General features: G+C 39.3%; 1 protein-coding gene across 2 annotated transcripts in view; it reads right to left on the reverse strand.

Moving 5' to 3' along the window:
* LOC127630877 (ELAV-like protein 4) overlaps window positions 1-23455 on the reverse strand; it is a 102023-nt gene that overhangs the window by 26783 nt on the left and 51785 nt on the right. For both annotated transcript variants that reach the window (XM_052108722.1, XM_052108721.1), the window contains exon 4: window positions 7347-7450. In XM_052108722.1, the coding sequence (XP_051964682.1) occupies window positions 7347-7450 (104 nt within the window). The remainder of the gene's footprint in view (window positions 1-7346; window positions 7451-23455) is intronic.

Consider the following 23455-nt stretch of genomic DNA (forward strand, 5'->3'; position numbering starts at 1 on the left):
TGGAACCTTCTGTTTGTGCCTAGAGTGAGAGCCAAGCCATCTATAGCTCTCTTTCATTTTCGCATTCCCCACACACTCTAATATCAGTGCGCTGTGCTTGCTAGCACCTTGGACAGCTCTCTTTCCACCACACTCCCTAACTCTCACTCACACGCTTACACGGCACGTTCTCACCCCTCTCAACTTGACGAACTCGGCAGCACCTTGGACAGAACCTGTCACACTCTAAAACACACCGTACTTGCTTTTGTTCTCTTTTAACTGCACACACCCTGTCTCTCTCTCTATTTTCTAACACATATAATGCTGTTTTCACCTAATTGCACTCACCCAACCTCAATTTACCAAATGTAATAACTTAAAAGGATAGTTTACTGTCATCATTTAGTAACCCTTATGTTGTTCTAAACCCGTATTTCTCTTGTATTTATTATGTGGAATTCAAAAGGAGATGTTAAGCAGAATGTTAGCCTCAGTTGGCATTCACTGAATGGAATCTGAGACTAACATTCTCCCTAAAATCTCCTTGTTACACAGAAGAAAGAAAGATATACAGGTTTAGAACAACATGATGGTGAGTGAATAATTACATAATTTAAATTTTTGTCAGAACTATCCATTTAAAATTACACTCAGTAGTTTTGGAATTTACATATACTGTCATAATTGTGGATGTAACAATGCAAAAGCACAGTTTTCGTTTACTGATTCCATTGTAGAAAATCTGTCACCGTTTTCAGCCATGATCATTATTTTTCTGTGTGGGTTACTAAGATAAAATTAGTAATATCCGGCTAGTTGCGTGACCTTAAAATGTTGGCCCCATGATTTGGCCTGCATCATGTACTTTATAATACAACAGCTTTTTCACTCACCTCATGTGAGTGTACATGTTTATGCATGTTTTTTAAAAGTACTACTCATTTTTTATGTGTAAACATATATGAAAGAGTAAAATTTTAACATAATTGTACATGACACAAATGGGGATAATTAAATATTTCAGAAAGTAAATATAATCCTGGTGGAACACTTGAGTTCTTTGAATTGTCCTGGATTATTTTAATTGAGAAGTTTCTGTTAACAGATTGAATTTTCCTGTTGACTCCATGTATTCACCACTCTTCAAATTGCAAAAGATTTCTCTCTCTCTCTCTCTCTCTCTCTCTCTCTCTCTCTCTCTCTCTCTCCTTACAGCTGATCAGTTTTAATTCAAGATGGGAAGATGTTTCTATCTCTCTGCCCTTTTAATACTCACGTCAGTTTAATCTGTTCCCATTAATGGTTGATGCAGCCTTTCCATCTCATATTTTCATTAGTTCTGACATTTGGGCAGCAGAGCCATCACAGGCTGTTACACTGCTACAAATGCTGAGCAAAACATGCTAAACACTGTGCAGTAATCTCCTCAAATCCACTTAAATATAGAAGGCAAAAGGAATAGAACCCTGGCTGGCTCTCCTCTTCTTTTTGTTTTCTCTTTTCTTTTCTTTTTGCTTTTATCCTTGCCCTGTCAAGCAGTTCCAGATGTAGGATCTATCAACACCCTGTCTGCTGTGAGGAGTGTGAGAGGGAGTATGTGTATGTGTGTACACATACATCTCACAACACAAGGCTATGCTCTTCTCACCCACAGTGGGACTTCTCCAATCACACCTCAACAGGAAAGCAAAACCAGAGTTTTGTTGAGAAACGGAGAGGTGTCATGGAGAAGTGTGTTTGTAACAAAATGATGAGTGTGTGGAAGTTGTGACTGGAGTGAAACTCTTTTTTTCCTCAAACTGCATTTTTCTCACTCTTTTTACTTTTTAACCGGTGAGACATAGGAATGTGTCGCTTTGTTGAGTGGTTTTCATTAGGGATTGCAATGACTGTGTGACTGGTCGATGTGTTGTGTATGTGGCTTGGATCACATGACTTCAATTGAACTTGTTCTATTTGGTAGAAAAATTCCTCTGTCCACAAACTGCATCTTGGTGTATTTGCGTTTAAATACTGTATATTTGGAACAGGGTTCCCATGGTTATGGAAAACCTGCAAATATCAGGGAATTTTAAAACAGTGATTTTTCAGGCTTGAAAATTAAATTTTACATTTTTGCTTGTCTAAAAACATTTTTTCAGCTTGAAATAACCCTTTAAAAGGCATGAACATTAATTGGTTCAAATGTGCAGGAACCCTGTTGAATTGATGTGAAATTGAAAATGATGTGAAGCCGAAACGCTTTGCATTCACGAAGCACATTATAAGCGAACCCAGCCAAAATTCTTGCAAAAAAAACATGTAATCAAGTGTTGGCCAGAGACTTACAGAAAATATTCATTTGAAGTTGCATGCCTTCTGGTGAGCCATTTATGTAAATTAATCATCTACTCCGCAACTAGTAAACTACTTTTCAGGATGACTAGTCAACTAGTTAAAATGAGTAGTCGTGCAAGCATTAGTTTTTTATGGACTTCTTATATTATCTGATAAACTCAAGTGATAATGCGTCTCTGAATGTGACGCTGTCACCCTGCGAGAAGGATATAAATGAATTGTAAAAACCCATAGACACATTTTCTCCCTTCTTCTCTCTGATCTAAAAGACTGTTGTAAGCATCTAGGAAAGATATACATCATCAGAGTTTATTTCAGCAGGAGGGCCCTCATAAACATCGCTTTTCCTTCTCTACTGAGAAGACCAAAGAACTGCACTTTGGATAATTACCCTCTCCTTCTTTTTCCTATTCTCTCTCACATCCACTTTAAGACACAGCTATCTGTTGCTATTAGATGGTCTGTCTTCATCCCTGCTCAATGGGGAGTGGGGTTATGATGGAGGCTTCATAAGGAGGATGACCTTGGAACACACTTATTAGAAGTTATAAGACAGGGGATTTCATCTCTCTTTCTCGCTGTATTACAGCAGGAGAGGATCTTATGAGAGGGCTGGTGCTGGTCAGAATAAGAGGTTTCATGGAGTGCAGAGAGAAAGGAGAGAGAGCAGGGAGGGCTGAGTGAGAGGTGTAAAAGAAAGATCACATAGAAGAGATAAAGACGTTGGCTCATGGGGCCACATGCTGAGATGGATGGAAAGAAGAAGAGATAGAAAATATAGAGAAAAATAAAAGGATCTAGATGATTAACAAAGAAGCTGGATTGGATTGAGGTGTCATAACCAGATCTGACACATTAAAGGGATAGTTGACCCAAAAATGAAATTTATGTAATTTACTCACGCTCATGTTGTTCCAAATAACTTTCTATCTTCAGTGGAACACAAATGGAGATGTTAGACAGAATGACAACCTCAGTCATCATGCATTGAAAGGTAATGGTAAATGAGGCTAATATTCTACTGAACATCTCCTTTTGTGTTCTATGGAATAAAGGTTTGGAAAACATTGGATGTAACATTTTTCTTGATTAGTTTTGTTGTCTGTGGCATCCTGCTGGATAGCTGGAATCTTATTGGTCTGAAGTCCCATTTTACATAGCTGCAAATAAACATCAAATATGTTCTGATTTCTTTGATTTTATCATGTATTTTTGCTTTCAGATTGGATGAGACAAATTATTTGTTTCTGGAAAGACATTGCATCGACCCTGGTTAGGACATGTGTGAAACCCACCTGGGAGCGTCAAGGCGCTTCTTTCTTTGTACCAATTCCTGTATGCGTGTTTGTGTCTGTGCACGTAAGCAAAAATCTATCATGCGTGGGGTGTGCATGTGAGCAGCATGGTAGCATGCATTTTGTGCATGTAGGTTGGCATGCTAAGTCACGGAAGATGGCTCTTGCTTCATTACCCGCAAGTCTGTGAATGGACAGAGAGGAGTATTGTGTGTGAACACGTTGTGTGTTTTGTGTGTGCATGTATGTTGGCGGAGACCGCATATAGAACTAGAATAATGACAGTTCCATTCAACAGGCATCAACAAAATTAGTGTTACACTAACTTGTGCCCGCCGGCCCTCTTAATGTACTGTATGCATTTCCTACTGAATTTCCAAACATGTTTACAGCAGTGGGGAGTCAGCCATCTACCAGCCCCCCACCCCATATTTAGTCGTTGCTACAATTGTTACCTTAAGGAACTATTTCTACACGATCAAACCCTTAAAATTATTTTTGTTAGTGTCACCTAATGTATTCTGGTTAATTCAGGGATGTTAAATAATATTTTTTTTAGACTTGAATAAAACCAGTTAATTTAGATGTTACCACATGAAGCACATTTTATAGGTTAACATATTATTTCAGTATACTGGTGTAAGTTTCGAAAACATGATGTGGTCCATACTAGGGGGTTAAGTACATATAACACAGTAGTAGTTCTCTATTAATTTTGAGTCTTACTTGAAAAAAGTTATGATAATTTGTGGTTCAGTAAGTCAGATGTTAATTCAGTAACTGATTTGTTTGAAATTAATTCTGAATTATTTGTTTGAATGATTCAAACAAATCAATCGGGTGTCTTTTTGATCAATTCATTAAAAGTACCAGATCAACAGTAGCTTGAAAAGCTTGTGGTAAGTGTTTGGCTTTAAAGTCTAGTGTTTTAATAGTGTGCTAATGTGCGTATGTGTGCATTGGTACCTCCTAGAACATGGCAGAATAGAATAGAATAGGTACACTATAAGTGTTTTACCTGATAAAAGTTTAAGAGTCTTTTTGACTGACTCATTAAAAGAAGCAGCTCAAGAGTTGTTCATATGAAGCCCTAAGATGGGAGCAAAACCCTGTTGTGTGTTTGGCCTATAAGCACAGTGATTTAACAGTGTCTGTGTGTATTGCTGCCGTCCTGCAAGTGTGTTTTGTCACTGAGAGAAGTGCTGTGTGGCAGGAAGCTGAGATGATTGTCAAATACACACAGAGAGACTCATTCTGTCTCTGATGGATTCTAAGATGATGCTAAAACCAGTACTAGAAACACTGCTGGCCAAGACACACACACACTGCCACTCTGGAAACCACCCATGTTTAAGAGCCTTGTGCTCATTCAAAACAGCCCTGACAACTGTTTTCTTTCTCTATCCCTTTTTCATTCTTTCTCTCCTACACACAGATGCACAAAAACGCACTCCTTTTGCTGTTTTGTTCAGAGTTACTGAGCCGCGGAAACTGAATGCTGTGTTTTCATAAGCAGGAAAAATCCAATCTGATTAGATTATGGCGGATTTAAGTGAGAGGTCTGGGATTATAGGCCAGATAATAACACATACACACAGCCAGATTATGCTTCAAGCAGAAGTTGGAATTTACAGTTAAAACCAGCTGCTTCTTCTAAATTTACCCCAAAGCGATGTTTAGGAAAATGGAAGCCATCAGATTGTGACGAACCAAACTGTTTATACCAATCTGTATACTAATTTAATAGAACGGAACAAAACATAATAATAGAATAGAAAAAAGCAGAGTAGAACAGAATAGAGAATAGCAGAATATGACAAAACAGAATATAACATGACAGAATAGAATAGTCTGGTATTTTGCTGTTGAAAATATATATTTTATACATCTACTATATAATCCATATTGTAATTTAATAAAACATAACAGAACAAAATAATAGAATAGAAAAAGGCAGAGCAGAACAGAATAGAATAAAATATGACAGAACGGAATATAACTGAATATAATAGAAAATATAATATCTTGACAGTTTAGAACATAACAGAATAGAACATATCATGGCAAATCAGAATAGAACAGAATAGAACTGAACACAATAGAATGGAATGGAAAATACCTGAAAAAAATAAAATGAAATGGAACATATCAGAACAGAATATAACAAATCAGAACAAACTAGAAAAGAACAGAACACAACAGATCATAACAGAATGGAATTTGTAGTAAGAAAATACAAATTTTAGGCAGTTTTTAGTAATATATTCCAATTTAATAAATCAGAACAGACGAGCAGAGCAAAACAGAACAGAAAATAGAACAGATCAAAACAGATAATAACATAACAGAATAGAACAGAACATAACAGGACAGAACAGAGTAGAACATGACAAATCAGAAAATAATGGATTGAAATAGAATTTTCTGGAATTTTGCAGTGGAAAAAATATATATTTTAGGCATCTATTAAGCATGTCCAAATTATATGATTATACATGCTATTTCCTTCTTTTTGTGTGACTTCATGACTTGACATTTGGAGATTCATTTACATATCAATTACACTATTTTCCCCTTTTTTCTTCACTTGCTTTCCTGTTTCCTTCTGCATCTTAATGAGTCAGATTTTCCCTCCTCTCTCTTTGTGCAGCCAGCCCAGCACAAGCCAGTGTACGACACATGCACTAATCACTGCAGCTTCACTGGCAGAAACAGTGACGAGAAACACTCTGTGAATTGACTGGCGCAGTTATGAGAAATGGTGACTGGGAAAAAATGCTTCCACCTAAATGAGATGTTGTTATGTTACTATTTGTTATCTGTTACATTTCAATAGGTTCAGTCCCAGGTGAGGGTGACCTGTTAACTGGAGAGGTACTGAGAGAGCCTTATCAACTATGTGCCCTTGAGCAAGAGGCACTGCTCCAGGGGGGACAGCTTCTGCAATTACTGTAATGTGGGTTGCTTTGGTTGAGAAGTGATTGGTAAACAACAGGCAGGCAGTAACAACAACATGAACCTGAATGCAGATCCAAAAAGTAAGACACACACATTCAAGCATGCATACAAATACAGCTATTTAAAATGCCGGAGCTGTTTTACACTTTTAGGGTTTAGCCTACGACAAAAATTCTGATCACATGTGCAATTTTGATTTTCTTTTATATTTGTCACGATTCACTTGTTGTCTGCCCTGGGTTTCACTTGTCCTTGTTAAAAAAACTACACTTCCCATGATCCCCGGCCCTCATCACTGCCAGCCCTGTGTCATTGTGCTCACCTGATTGTAGTTTGTCATCATCATGTCTCCAAATGTATATAAACCCTGTTTGTTCTCCTTTCCCTTGTCGATCGTCGATGTATATGGATGCTTGTTTCAGTGTTCTTTTATGTTTATCCTGCCTGTCAAACCTTTGTAATGTTTTCCGTGTTTTTGTTGTATTTCCCCATCGCGGGTGTTTCCTTTGTTTTGGTTTTGTCTATTTAGTTTTCACCCTGTCAAATAAAGCTAACTCTGCAATTAGATCCTCGCCCCTCGTCTGCCTTCCAGCTCATCATAACAATATTATAAAATGTATTAATATTTAACTGCTTATCGTGTTTGGATTTTTGAAACAAGATTGGATTTGTCCAAACAAATTGAAGTTTTTATTTCATTTGAAGCAGAAACCTTTTAATTTCTGTCACGTGTGAGTGCGTTCTTTTATAGTTTCTATAAGTGTGGTCACCTACCTTAATAGTTTTGGTCTGAAGTCTGAGTCCATTTAACGTGTTGATGGCTTTCTCTGCATCTTTTGGGTCAATGTAGTTGACAAAACCATAGCCAAGACTCTGCCCTGTTATTGAAAGAAAGAAAGAAAGAAAGAAAGTCATGTTTAACCATAATTAAATCCATATAGCAAATTCTGCTGATTTCCCTCCAAATTCAGCACAGAAAATGTGGGGGAAAATTCTGCAGATTCCATCTTGGCCAGCAGATTTCTTTCATTATCCTTCTTTTGAAAGGCAATACATTTAAAATAATTGAATACATTTTTCAAACCATAAAAATATGCATATGTTATGTGGGACATGACATGAACACTTAACACTGTTTGTAGCATTAGCTATCAGCAACTAGTGTGCGTTTACAATTAGATAGTGAGCAGTAACTGTAAACTTCTGCTGGAAACCTCTGACAGAGTCTTTGGTGGAATAATTTTGATCTAACCTCTTCTAACCGTATGATTCTCCTCTGAAGGCAAGGCAGCCATCAGCTGCTATTTGACTTAAACGGAAACCCTGCAGCTAAAGGCCTGTGTGGTACTGCTTTTCCCCCCATACTTTTTGCTCTTTAAAGATCTTGCCACACAAGTGCAGTGGAACTAGAGAACAGTGCTGCACTTATCCTCATTAATGGAATCAGACAGCACTAAATCCACAGTGTACACACAAAGTGAATCGCAAATGCGAAACTGTGCAACACCTCGCGCCAAACAAACACAAGCTAAAGCGCGCCAGATTCCGTGGGGGACAACCGGCGAACCTTTCTCTGCCCTCACTTAAAACTGCATGTCTATCTCCTTCTCATTCTCTCTGGATTAGAGAGGATTACCAATCCCTCTATCATTCATTAAGACCCCGGTCTGAACTGCGAAACTGAAAAAAGGCAAAACAGAGCAATTCAAACCGTGACACTGGTCTGACACAGGCATCCCAGAGCCACTAGAAATGAAAATGTTGCTATCCACATGAAAAATTTATCGCACAGATGTTGCTCTTTCATATTTCAGGAGATTTAAGTCCTCAGTTGTGTTTCATTCAAAGGTGATATGTATTACTTTTTTATTTAAATACCCCCCATTCCCTAGTTTAACATGGAGAGACAACTACTGTATAACATCCCAACCAGCTTAACATAAAAACATTGGTTCAACCACTGGGGTGAATTTGGAGCAGGACTATCTGTTTGACCAATGGCAGATGAGGGAAGTGTTCAAGAAACCAGTTTGAAAACAGCCATTATTTCTGTAATTCCGTTTGGTGATGGCAGTGGCAACTTTGTCTCAAATAATTCTTCTAAAATCTTTAGAAATAAAAAAATGACAAATAGCAAGTTAATTTGGTCTTGAAAGAATTTTAAACTAAATGTTTTAGATCTTAAACCATTTTTTACATTTCAATGGTAGCACGGAAGCTGCATCTAAAGTTGCATACGTGCCACAAAAAAATTGTTATTTGCTCAGAGGTGGCATAAATGCATTCACACAGCAATTACAATCGCATTAATAATAATGTTTTGAGATTACATTATGAAAATGATTATTACAACAGAGATTGCAATAATGTTATTAAGATTTTGGTATCTTGGTAGTTCTGAGCACAGTTTGTGACATTATTGAGCTCTCTTATGAAAGTTTAGAGGAGACACATGTTAGATTACAAGGTCTATTACTTCTCAGAGAAATATCTGCTCAGTTATGTTCCTCTCTCTCCTCCCTTTGTGGCCCACGTTGGCATGTCCTGCATTGCCATTTTCATTGTGTATGTATGTGTGGGGGTGGATGTGTGTGTGTATATAGGTGGCTGTGTGTTTAAGGGTACAATAATGGGTTAATAAAATCTGTTTTGTAATGCCCCTTTGCCTGATGGTATTTCCATAACGTTGCTAGCAGTTGTCCTTGCCTCCTTTGGAGCTGTTGCCTCAGGATAAGGTGAGGCCCAATAGGGCCACTGCTTCAGTCGAAGGGATTCCACCCAACAGTATAATGTACACACACACACACACACGGTGAGACAGTGGAGATCTCGGTGGGGGGCCAGAACCAGGCTATTTGCTTGGAAAAAACAAAACATTAATGCACAATAAACACACCTACGCACACTGCTTACGATGACTGTTGTCGAACTGAGTCATATTCTTAATATTTTTAAACATTAAGAGAGAACCCCTTGGTGTGTTCATTAATTATTCATTTACGTGCATAATTTAATTATTCGTCTTTGTAGTCTATGACCATGGAAAAATAAAATCATCCTTCCTTTAAGAAAGGAGGCTGTAAGTTGTTTTGACAATCTCTACGGGCCTTTTTTGGGAGGCAATTATTTAGCTAATTTAATTTCCCCACGAACAGACAAATTAACAGAACATTAAACCGATCCTCTTTATTAAATATCTCCTATCTCATCTGTGCTCTATAACAAAGTGCAGAGGTAAAACCTCAGAGAAAAGATGGAAATGTCACCTGTCACCCTCTATAATATTACACATGTGCACACTGCCATCTGTTGCAGGGTATATGGTTGTGGACAGTATAGAAAAAAACGAAATACTAAATGCAACTTACCATAATAGAACATAGTTTGGATAGCAAAATCGGCTTATCAGCATTTAAAAATGCTTTGTTGTTGACTTCAATTGGTAGAAGCTAGCAAAGAAACTTGGACAGGTTGTCCTCAACAACCATGAACAAAACTACATGTTTTGGTACAGAAAATACTAGTCAAGTCAAGTCAATTTTATTTGTATAGCGCCTTTCACAACACACATCGTTTCAAAGCAGCTTTACAGAATATCAGCATTAACAGACGATAAAACTATAATGTCTATAAAGTCAATTAATCATCATTGTGTAATTTAGATAAAATACTATTTTTAATAGTGTTTAAAAATAATTAAATGATAATTGTATTAATAACCCCAGTGAGCAAGCTGTAAGCAACTGTGGCAAGGAACACAAAACTCCATAAGATGTAGATTAATGGAGAAAAATAACCTTGGGAGAAACCAGACTAACTGTGGGGGCCAGTTCCCCTCTGGCTAACATTATGAAAGTAATGTAAATATTAATTATGTACAGGTAAAATCATGGTTTAAAATTATTAAACTAAGTGTTAAGGGTCAGTATTTAAACATTGATTGTGTTTGAACTGTAAGATTAATGACCAAAGTCTTTGAAGTCCATCTTGATTAATTATAGAAGTTCACATAGATGCAATTGTCCTTGTTAATTGGCTGATGAAGGCTTTTGTTGGCAATAGTCAGTCTAAGCATTTCATTTCAATACTACCAAATTACATTTAAATATTAAATATGGGTTCACTTGTCAACAGGATTAGTGTGGCTTGTCCCAACTACAATTTGTTCCCCTTCGTAGGAACTTGAGCTGCAAAGTCTCACTGGGACATGCCCTGAGTGTCACGTGGTCTGAAGCCCTTATACAATCACTTAAGCAAAGCTCCTAGGGAGCTACATTACGGGCTCCATAAAGTTGCTCGCTTTGCGCAATAGAGCCAGATTTTCTGTTCTTCAGTGCACAATATCGTCTGGCCTGCGTTGTACCATTGACTCACATTGAAGCGAGAATAATTACTACTCTCCCTTTTGAGTGGTAACACAGGATGTCATTTAGGAAGTGCTTACCTCCGTGCACACAGTTCCCACGACATGTGTATTGTCTGTCTGGGTTTTCACCATGCGGATGCTGCGTTGGAGGGTTCGAATTGCCCACAGCGTGATTTAATGAATGTCAGGATGCTCTGTGAAAGGCTCGCTTCCTTTGTAAATTCAGACAAGCCACATGCTGGTGCAAACTGCATGGACTCGTGGGAGGCTGACGCGGACGCAGAGGAGATGGGAGTTGGGCAGCAGGCTGACCTACAGTTGTCTCTGTCACTCTCCCCAGATCCAGCTTGATGTTCTCATGTAGAGTTTACACGTGGACATTTGCATCCTAGCCCTGAGTCCTGCACTGTGGTTTCCTTCTGCATTAAGGATGAGGATGCCAGATGACTGTTATTTTATTTTAGCGGCTCATAGGCCACTCCCTTTTTAGAAGTCCAGGGATCAACCTTATTCAGCCAGGATTACGAATCAATCAAGTTTTTTAATGTGTGTAGAGCTTCCAACCACAACAATACTTTGATCCCCACGATGGAAGAGACACTGGCTGCCCATCCCTCTCCTCCTACGTCGACCACAAAGATTTTAGAGAGTGTGATACGTTATAGCATGCAGACCTGGTATGGTAATCTTTCAGTTCAGTTTAAATCCAAGTTGGGGCGTCTGATCAGTACAGCTTTTAGAATTGTAGGTTACCAAGAACAGTGCTACCTACAGTCATTGTACGAAAAATCTGTGCTCAGGGAGGCACATAAGATTCTGGATGACCCAACCCACATTCTCAATAAGGAACTAGAGTTGTTACCCTCAGGTAAACGATTTAGAATGCTGAAATGCAGGTTAAAGAGGTATAAAAACTCATTCATGCCAGCTGCCATTAAGATGCTAAACAGTAACAAATGACTGCTACCTACTTGTACACTTTTTATTCCCACTGTGTGTTTTCACGGTACAGTGTAATGAGGCATGTTTGTATTGTCTGTACTCAGTGTATATTTTATGTGGTTTGTTGTAAGTGTGTGTCGCAGTGACTGTAGCCCAAGACAAATTTCCCCCCGGGGTACATTAAAGTATATTTTATCTTTTTATCTTTATCTTATCACATGGAAATCAAGGCCTACTCTTCCCTCAAAGCAGTGCAAAGTTACATCGTCCTTGTTAAGCAAGTCCTACCAGGCTTTGAGCCAGGCGGTTTTGGCTTTGCACACACTGGTGGTTTTGCAAGCCTACCAAGCCCATTTTATGAGGATTTAGATGAGGGAGCTGGACTGCATGCTGAGGCCGTCACAAAACTGCACCGCGCTTCTGATTTGGCACTAAGGGCTACCAAATATATTGCTCATGCTGTTGGTTGGAATATGGTGGGCCTCGTGGTGGTGGAATGCCATCTGTGGTTTACGCTCACAGATATTCGTGACAAGGACAAGGCCTTTCTTATGAATGTCCCTGTGTCACAATCCGGACAGTTTGGTTATGCAGTCCAGTAGGTGTTGGAAAAATTCAGCGCTGTGAAACCGCACACTGCTGTGTTCCAGAAGATGCTTCCTCGAAGAGAGAGAGAAAAGCCAGGTGCAGATCCGGTGCATTCAAGTTCTGTATATTCACAATGTCCCACCAAAGAGCCAGATAAGGTGCTGGACACAAGTTTTGCACCCCCTCAGAAGGATTTGTGTCCTCCTCATTCCAACAATCCTAGGAGCATCCGCGTAGGCATTTAGATGTTGGACCTGCCCCTTTTAAATGGCTGGCAGGAAACCAAAATCTAGCCTGACGGACTTGCAGTGAAATGACGGGTGAGTCCCCATTCGGTGAATGAAACCGGACCATACAAAAATATCCATGTCATTCCTGTTTGCCCTTCAGACAGTATCAGGTTGAGTTTGCCGTTATTTATGCTTTGAACACCTGTCTTTTCAACACTCTTCGCAACTTGTGCTAAAGATCGAACATTAAAACCTCACATTCCGAAATCAGCCTCTGTCTCAATGACCAAGGGTCTCGAGTCATGCATAACCAAATTTAATGTTCATCAAACATAAGTGTACACAATACATACAGTGAACATAAGCACCACATGTTGTCCTACCATAAAGAATGCTGGGGCCGTCGAGGAGAACCAGTTTTCCCAAATAAAAATATCTTCCAATGTTCTTAAATGTTTACCCGTTCAAAATACCAGGGAAAAGGTTTATTCTGTCAGCGTCCCTGCTGCAAAGGCATCTCGGGCATTCATCTTTTATGCCTGAGTACAATAAAGGCAAAAACAGTATCAAATTCCCTTCAACTGGCCTCAGTAATACAACTGGCCTCAGTAATACAAGAGTGATGGCTTTCCTCCATTGTGCAACTGGTTTGGGGGCAGTCGCCAAAAGTAAGCCAAGCTTGCCATATAGTGGTTACAGGTCGCAACTGCAGGCAAAAGCAATGCATTAATCCCTCTATCTGCCTGTCTGTCGGCTTTGCAGCAGCTGAAGGGCCTTTCGAACTGGGCATTTTGAACTGGGTACTTCGAACGATACAGCATGGTAATGTAATTCAACACAGGCAAACTACGCCGGTGTTCAACGGGTCATTCCACCCAAAGTTTCAGTTTGAGAAGGCCCATTTTTGATTTGGGAAATTAATTCTCTCTTAGAAAAAGGCCAATAGAGGAGATCCTCCTTCTCAGAGAGAGTGCGATTTTTACAGCCATTATTTTCTCGACCCGAAAAAGACAGCTGCTCGTGTACCGTTTTTTATTTGAGATGTTTGAATTCCAAACTAATGAAATGTAATTTCAAAATGCTGATGCAGAAGCAAATAATGTCACCGAAGCACAGGTGCTTTCTAAGATTTCACTTTCGGGGGCTTCTGTTTGGACATTCACTGGCACCACGCACTTTCAAAAAATGCATGGATGCGGCTTTGACGCCCTTCAGGCTTCAGGGCGTCCGCGTTTATAATTATCTCGATGATTGCTTGGTGCAAGCCCACTCAGAGACTTTGTCTGCCTGACATCTAGATGTCATTCTCAGCTATCTGAGCAATCTAGGGCTGTGGTTAAACCTAGACAAGAGTCTCCTTGTGCCAAAGCAACAGACTCTGTTTCTAGGGGTTGAGCTAGATTCAAGGGTGATGCAGGCGCATCTGTCTCAAGCTCACATTCTATCATTCAGCCAGTGTCTAGCGTTGATCAGAGTGGGATGCATTCTCCCTGTGAGAAAATTTCACAGGCTTTTGAGGCTCATGATCGTGGCTTCCACTGTCATTCCCCTGGGCATGTTGCATGCAAGACCTTTTCATTGCTGAATGAACTCCACAAAGGGACTTCAGCCACTGATGCAGGCGTTTCGTTTCGTTGGGCCAAGTGTGCCAAAGTTATGACGACTGCTCCACAGGTTGGGGCGCTATATACGAGGGTCGTCCAGCCTACAGGGTCTGGACGGGTCAGTGGAAATATTGGCACATAGACTTTCAGGAGATTTCACGATGCTGCTGGCATTAAGATCTTTCCTCCTGGAGATTCAGGGCAGCCATGTCTTTATCTGTTAAAACAACAGGACAGTGGTGTCCTATATCACCAGGGAAGAGTGCGTTCCATGCCATACAGAGGCTGGCACAGCTCATTCTTCTGTCTCTACAAGCCGTGCGTGTTCTGGGCCGGTTGAATTTTGGGGTGGATCTCCTGTCCAGACAGGGCTTGATGCCAAGTGAGTGGACATTACATCCTCAGATTATGAAACAAATCTGGAGAAGACTCGGCAGAACGGAAGTGGATCTGTTAGCTTCAAGTGAAATGTCACACCTCTTGCCCCCGGCACCCCTAGGGACCGATGCATTGACACATCAATGATCGACAACTTGTCTTTATGTGTTTCCACCGATCAGTCTGCTGCACGCAGTTCTGCTGAGAGTTGGGGAGGATCAGGTTCGGCTTCTGTTAATGGCACCATTTTGGCCATCTCAAGTATTGTTTCTGACTCTGGTCTCTCTCCTGTAGAAGGTACCTTGGGAGATTCCAGTCAGAACAGACATGTTGCCTCAGGCTTGGGGCAGCATTTGGCACCCTCAGCCAGACTTGTGGAAGTTATGGGTATGGCCCCTCAACAGGGCGCTCTTTTGAATGGTGGGTTATTCAGAAGAGCATTTTGGGGCAGAGGTTGCCCCAGCAATGCTTAAAAGTCTATGTTGCCGATGTAGTGGCTGAGCATACCCTTATCAATGGGGTCTCTGTCAGTAGTTATTGTCTTGTCTCTCGTTTTATGCACAAGGTATGCAGGTTTAGACCTTTTTCATCCTAAGGGATTTAAGCCTTTAAAGAAACGTTTGAGCCCTTGGCAACAGTTGCTGATCTAAGCAGCTCGAGTTCCTATGAAGGGGAATGTCTCGGTTACGTGAAGAATAACCCTGGTTCCCTGAGTTTTAACGAGACACTGCATAAGTTGGCCATACTCTCTAGCAGCTGCATAGGCTCATGACTTCATGCAGAAAATCTGACTCAATGGCATGAAGCCTTTATGGAGCCTGTGACGTAGCTCCCTAGGGGCACTCCTTAAGGGCCATCAGCCAATAAATTGCCGTGATTGTATAAGGGCTTCAGACCATGTGACACTCAGGGCACGTCCCAATGGGACTACCTAGGGAACCAGGGTTAAGCTACACGTAAAAAGAGATTTTTTGTGCTGTGAATTATTGCCTTAAAATGTATGATAAATAAAAACAATTTCAATGTTTTTTACTTTTGTGCTATAAACACATCTGATATACAGTGTTTGGTACAGTGCATAAAGAAAAACCAGTTTAAAACCACTGCTCTATGATAACAGAACAGTCAAATACACTGTACTGCAACCATGTAAACACACACAGACTTGTTCCACCTACATACTATGTAGACATAAAACATTAAAAGAATCAATATCAAACATGTTATATCCATACATGAGTAAAAGGCATCTACTTCGTATATCTGGACAAACATATGTGGTATGCACACTTACACACACAGAAAGAATATAAAATATCTATTCACAAAACAAGATTGTATACACACTCAGAGACAGCACATGAATACAAAGCACACACAATCTCTTCAGCACAGCCAGGGTTACCTACAATGGACAGCAACATAGGTACCGGAGAGGGTTATGGACAAGTCTGCCTCATGAATTCATTATTGAGAATCAGAGAGAATGTTTCATGGCAAAGCCAGCGCTCTGCTATCCAGCATAATAGCTGTTCTGTAAATGTTCATGTAATGTTTAATTTACAGAACAAAAATGTTTTTATTTATGCCATGCTGTGTTTGGGCCCATCTTGATAAGCATGCAGGGCCGATTGCGCTGTTTACAACAAATCTGAGAGAATATTCCCTTTTCTCTGCTGTAAAGTGAGATTATCGATAAAACTGGTTGAATTGATTTTCAAAGAGCCCATTAGAAATATGCAATAAACTTCAAATGGCACAGCAAAGGAGAATTACCTCTATGCTGTTTAATTAGTATAATGTTACATTAACTTATATATTTTAATTGTCAATTAAAATTGAGAAAGGAAATGATGTATTGCAGTTTTAATGAGCTTTTAATGAGTGTGGATCTTCATTTTTTGAGCACTCTCTGTTACCCAGCAGGATAGACATGCAGTCAAATCTGGAAATGGTGGAAAGGCTTTTTCAAAGACAATGCTTAACACTAATTAAAAGGATATTTTTCACAAATAAACAGCTTATGACTATTAGTGTGTAGGCTCCTGATGGGCTTTTCATTGGAATGGGACACGATTGAAGCAGGAGTGAATAGTGATCAAGAGTGTTGTGCTGTTCCAAAGCCTAGTGTGCTGCCTAACTGCCTACTCCCTACATAGGCAGCTGCCATTTAAGGCAGCAGCCCAATAATCATGAAACCTCATACTGCAAGTGACTGATTTGGAATGTTCTACATATGCATACATTTCTTTCTATAGAGCGCAACAGTCTGAATGAAATCAGCCCATGTTGTTTTAACTTCTTTTTTTAAAAAAAAACATGTTAAATATCAGAATTACTGAAGAAGAACTACACTATCCATGATACAGCAGAGAAAACTCCCACCCAGATGATAACACTGTGAATGACGCAATCGAGTTGGTCTTCCTACACTCTGAAATTACTTATATATGTATATCAGAATATTTTGCAATATACTGTACTTTTCATTTACCAATTCTACACTTACAATCAACATTTTATATATATATATATATTTCTTTTATATTTTTTTTATTTTGATTACATCATTTGCAATGCTTCATGGGATTGTTGTTCGTTCCCTCATAAAAGACAATAAGTACACACACTTTTTTCCTTCAAATCAAAGTTTGTAATGTTGTGATTCACCTCAAAGCTGGTTAGATTGGTTCATGGCATAGAACTCTTTTGATAAGGATTTTTATGAAAAGCCAAAGGAAAAAAAGTATAGGAAAAATACTTCAGGTACCCACACAGCTAAAAAAGTGGGCAGCGACTGTTACACTCTTCGCAATTTGATGTTAGCAAATTGCTAAGCTAATGGTGTGATACTCTAATAAGTATGAGCATATATAGTATTCACAAATATTGGGTAAAAGAATCCATTTCTGGTAATACTTAAGTTTTTCTATACATTTCAATACTAAATGAAATATGTTTATTTATAATCAACATTTATTTCACCTCGTCTGCCATCTTGGATTTATTTTTTCACTGAACTCATTTGAGGATTACCTTCTCCGCAAAGGATAATGTACATGTGATATGATTTTAGAAACAGCTTTTATGTCGGAAGAATGTGTATGAAAATAAAATGCTGCCCTTATAGGCAGCTCACTAGGTTTTGGAGCACATTTGTATATGGGACTGGGTGCGTGGGATAAATGTAAGTGTATCAACGTACGTTTTTTGTTCCAAAAATGTGATTTATAATATGCACAGCTCTGTTTTGTTCCTGAGAGATGTGCCTAGGTACCACATGCGTGTGTTGTCATGTTTTGTGAACTAACAGTGGTTGCTTTAGTACAGAATGTATGTATGCATGAAAACAGATTATTGATATCATTAGTTTTGACATCACTACACTGGAATCACAAGGTCCCAAAGCCTCTGTCCTCCTTTCTCCTGTAATCACCATCAACAACATCTCAATGATAGCGAGGATGAGGACGATGAGGAAGGGCAGGCGTAAGCTGCCCCTTCTCTAGGTCTCCTCTGAAGCATTTGAGGAACATGCTGAGTTAAATTGGAGGAATGAGATGTTTCTCTCTCCTATAAATTGAGGTTATAGGCTCCATTTGGAGGTGCTGCATTTGAACCATTACGCCTCTTCCCCCAGCAGCAGGAGACAGAGTGTGTGAGATGATAAAACAAGTGTGTGTCTGGTGAGTGTCCCTCCTCGGTCTCACATACACACACACATAATCCTTTTACTTTTTGTTACATATCATTTACTTTAACTCTGCACACACATTCCTTGGCGCTCAGCATCATTTATCATCAAAGCTTTGCACATGAAATATGCAATATTTGACTGATTTTCACAGTTTGGCTGCTTGGCAGCCAGCTAAAAGTCTTTGCACTAGATCCTTACTAATTTCTCCATCTCTCTACATCAATTGTTGATAAATTGTTGATTGATTTAAAGGCCCAATGCTTCCATTGATTGAAAATGAGATGAACGTTGTAGCAAACACAACATTGCCTCCAGCTACACACACCCCTCCCCTCCAAACCCTCTAACAGCCATGTTGTGTCGACATTTGCAGTTCCCCTAAGCTTGAATAAAGTGGAAAAGCTGAAACTTGCATTTGTGTGGGAGAGAACAGCAAGACAGATGCAAGATGACATTTGTATGAACATTTGATGCTAAAGCACCTTGATATTGTGAAGCTCTCTGGCTACGAACAGGAAAATCTGTTTGGTCAGACTTAAATTTAGTCACATTTAGGGATGGGGAAGGAATGAAAAAAACATTTAGATTTGTCAAAACAAATGTATCACCGCTGTTGCTTGCCTGACATTGTGCCCTTGTTGCTACAGCATCTTGAGACAGAAACTGCATTTCAAAAAGAAATATTAAGGACATTTTCATTCTATTCTGTTCTGTTATTGGCAGCTGTAAACACACAGTTGCATCATTTCCCATTACGACTTATACAATTCCAGAAGAGGTCAATTTATGACTTCACGACTTTTTCTAATTAGCTTAGTGATCTTCCATCAAAAGAGACAAAAGCTGACTGAAGTGTAATTAGATAATGTAAGGTGCAATGGGATAACTCTATTCCTAATGCAGTTTATCATTGTATCTAATAGCCTTAATTCAGCCCATTTGTACATAAAACACTTAAGGGGTCTCTAAGTGCTCTCTCAGACAAAAGCATCATTCTGATTGGATTTGCATTAGAGATTCATATTTCACTAAGAGGTTGTGTAAACCCATTAGCTCACCTGACCTAGCATAGACTTAAGACCTGTTCCCTTACTTACATACCTGCCTGCAAGTTTTGTTATCAAAATACTATATGAATACATATAATGGCATGAGTAATGAACACTGGAAAGTAAGAATTGTCTGTTTTACCTGTCCTTACAGATTGATTATAGAACTGTTCCAGATTCAATATAATTTAATCTCAATCAAAAGCATTTGCCACATAATTACCACAACAATTATTTAAATTCATCCCTCATTTAAAAAAAACAAACAAACAAACAAACAAAAACTGTTATTTACTAAAGGTCATTTGGTTATTAAGCCACTCGTAGTGGAAGGGAATTTATGGCCAGTCCATAAACATTAAAATACACACTGTTTCAAAAGTATAGCCGCAAGTTGTAAACATTATACATGTTGACATAATTTCTGTGTAATAAAATCAGGGATATACTGGTTTTACAGTATTTACCAGATAACAGGGTTTACCAGCGTTGGTAAACCCTGTTAAAATACAACAATAAAGTTGTAATATTGGAAATAACTTTACACAGATAAGGTTAGTAAGTGATTCTATCATGCTTAAATCATGTTATCACATATAATATTTACGTCTTGTCGCTATATGTTGGAAAGTGTATAATTTAATGAGTAAAAACTGGCCCATTCACTTCCATTGTCAGTGCCTGACAGTAACCACGGTTTTTGTTTAGAGTGTTTTATTTGTTTGTTTTTTTGTTTATTTGGTAATCGACGTTAGGCCACAAATACCAGCGATTGAGTTTAACTCGGAGTGGTGGTGGCGTAGTGGGCTAAAGCACATAACTGGTAATCAGAAAGTGGCTGGTTCGATCCCCACTGCCACCACCATAGTGTCCTTGAGCAAGGCACTTAACTCCAGGTTGCTCTGGGGGGATTTTCCCCTGAAATAAGTGCACTGTAAGTCGCTTTGGATAAAAACATCCGCCAAATGCATAAAAGTAAATGTAAACTTGTGTTGAAGCTGAAACACTCCTTTAACGGTTTTTGTTTGTTGTGGTTTTATTTTGTTCACTTGAGCTAAGGAAAGTTTTTACACTATTAAATTGCTACAGAAGGTTCAACTCATTGGTAGGCCCAGACAGAATTCTTTTACAATTTCAGTATTGTTTAGCAAGAAAATGTATATCACATGTTATAAACAAAGGTAAGAGGACTGCATAATCAAATTAGCCAGAAATATTTAAAAAACAAATACAAAAAAATGAAGTGTTAAAAATTCTGTAAAAATCTTAAGCTTTCTAAAAAGTTGCTTGCACAGATTCCGTTCGGGCCAACTCAATGTTGCTGCCATTTTTTGTAATGTCTTTACCATACCATTTAACACCTCACTCCCTTATAAGCTTTATACTGTAACTGAATATGTGGATTGTATTTTTGCTGTGCTAAGCTGGCGACAGCTGGAAGACACAGGAATCTCCAGCCCCCAGTTCCCCCCTCTGCCGTGCTGGAGCCTGTGGCATGTTGGCGTGTAGCCTAGAGTGTGTGGGCTGTCTGGGAGGAGTGTGCATGTGGAAACGAAAGGAGCTCCTGTAAATCTGGGACACCCCAACGAAGCGGCGTCAGACCCCGCATACAAGATGACAACACTAGCAGCCACCCTAGTGAGTGCTGAGATCCCACGCTTACTTGGAACTGCTGGAGCTGCATGGAGCCAGAGGCTAATCCCAAGCTAACCGCAAGGTAATGTTTGTGACTAACCTCAGCAGCACTTCATGTACTTGTAAAATTATTTGGGAGAAAAAACTGGAGAATGTATTTGAACTTAAACATACACTCTTCACCTTTAAGATAAGTTCTAGATCATATACAGTATGGTTGAATGCTGACTTGGTGAGTTTAAAAAAAAAGATCTTCTCCTTTCTTCTTGTTCGTCCATCAAAGTTGATGATGACCATGGCACGTTTGTCATTTTGTTGGGATTTGATGAGTGCGCAGATGGCTGAAGAGGCCAGTCCGAGCCCGGAATTCTCTGTGGCACACTGGACAGGTCAGGGAGGATGTAGAGCTCTGAGGTGCAGCCACACACCCTTCCTTGGTAGATTTGCGCTGCTGCCTCTTCAAGATAGCACAGGAGCTTCTCCTACTCTCACAGAGGACTGCACCGTCCTGTACTTTTCTTCTCCAGGCAGGTCGGTCCTGTGCTAGGGATTCCCAGCTTTTCAGGTCGAATCCAAAGCTCTTCAATGAAGCTTTAAAGGTGTCCTTGTAGCGCTTTTTGGGACCACCTTGTGCTCGCTTGCTATTCTTCAGCTCATATGACATATGAGCATAAGCATAAAAACATACATTTTATGTTTTATTTTTGGCCAGTTTTGCCACTTTCATTTATAGGTAGATGAGATGGGATGAAATGGGGAGTAAGAGGGTGGGCAAATGGGATTGGGAAATGTCATAAACCAGATTCAAACCCATGTCAACTGCATTAGCCTCACAGCTCAATGTGTTGTCAAGCAAGGGCTAGGTCATGGCACTGAAAGGCTGATGGTTATTTACGGAAAATCATCAGATCAGGTTAAAAAAGTAATAATGTCACTGCCCACTGGCATTCAAATAGACCTCCCAAATGGTATGTGAACCAGAAGAAATAAGAAAAAGGGATAAAATAGAGGACATTAAGTAAATTTCTCCCCATGAACATTTTATATAACCCAATAGAAGGTAAATGGCCTTCTGTGAAAAAACAAAAAACAGATGGAGATTGGTCTGTTCAGTGCTTCTGTTTGTCAGTGAAATTGGGATGGTGACAGAAAGTTCATTTTCAAACAATGTAAATGAGGGTCTAAATGTTTTACCCTAAATAACAACAACTAATTTACTTTGTTTACTCAAGGCTGAATGTAGAACAAATCACAGCACTGAATTATATTTTTTTTAGCACTGAGAAACTTCATGTTCCCAAATACTGAAGTAGCTTATTCCTGCTATTCTATTGGATTTTTTTTCCATATCACCTATATGACTGCACTTTTTAGATACGGTTTAGCCACATTTTCTTGTTTTACCTGCAGTTTTTCATCTGTGTTGTTGTGTGTTCCAGTAGAAAGGAATGGGAAGACATCTTACTGGCTTAAATTCAGATGGCAGTTGTTCTTGGTAGTTAAAGAATTATTAACAGAAAAATTTATATTCTGTCATTTTTTACTCAACCTTGTGTCGTTCCAAACTTAAATGACATTATATCTTGTGTGAAACAGAAAAGGTGAATAATTGAAGAATATCCTGGCCATTGTTTTTAAACATATAATGACAGTGAATAAGGACTGGGTTTATCAATCTACAAAATGACAAATTGAGCACCTAAAAATCATTTAGACCAGATTTGTGAACTGGTTAAATTGATTTATTAAAAGATCTGAGCCCAAAAGAGAGATCCATTTATGTATCAGACCTCGCTATTATGGAAAGTTAGGGTGGATGTCAAGATTTTCAGTGAATAACTACTTAAATTCAATCTGTTCCTCATACAATCAATACCGTAAGGCTTGTGTTACACTGAAGAAAGACAGTCATACAGGTTTGGACTGACATGAGAGAGAGTAAATTATGCTAGAATAATTTTTATTGGTCTGTAAATGATTTCTTAAAGTTGATTGGGTTGCTCTTTGGTCAGAATAGAGACAGAAGTCATATATTGTTCCATATTGATGTCAGCTCACCTAGACACAGGTTATCATGCGCTAAGCTTGGCAACGGACAACGAACACTGCATTCAGGTCAGCAGCGTGACAGATGGCTGGGTGCGTGAGTGGGCTGTGTACCTGAACAAGCAGAAGCACAAAGCAGACAGGCTTTTTGATGTAAGCTACATAAGTGTTAAACACAGAGTGAACTAATAGCAGCACCGCTGCCTGTGCCAAGCCATTAAATACCAACAAAGGCATCTGTGGATTGGCCGAGAAGGGGAAAATAATTAAGCAAAATAGCAGGCGACGAAGAAGGCTGGAAGCAATAGCATGTGCCGCTCGCTTTTGTGCTACACAGGGAGCGGCCTA

This window comes from Xyrauchen texanus, chromosome 37 (assembly GCF_025860055.1).
Source record: "Xyrauchen texanus isolate HMW12.3.18 chromosome 37, RBS_HiC_50CHRs, whole genome shotgun sequence".
NCBI classification, from domain to species: domain Eukaryota; kingdom Metazoa; phylum Chordata; class Actinopteri; order Cypriniformes; family Catostomidae; genus Xyrauchen; species Xyrauchen texanus.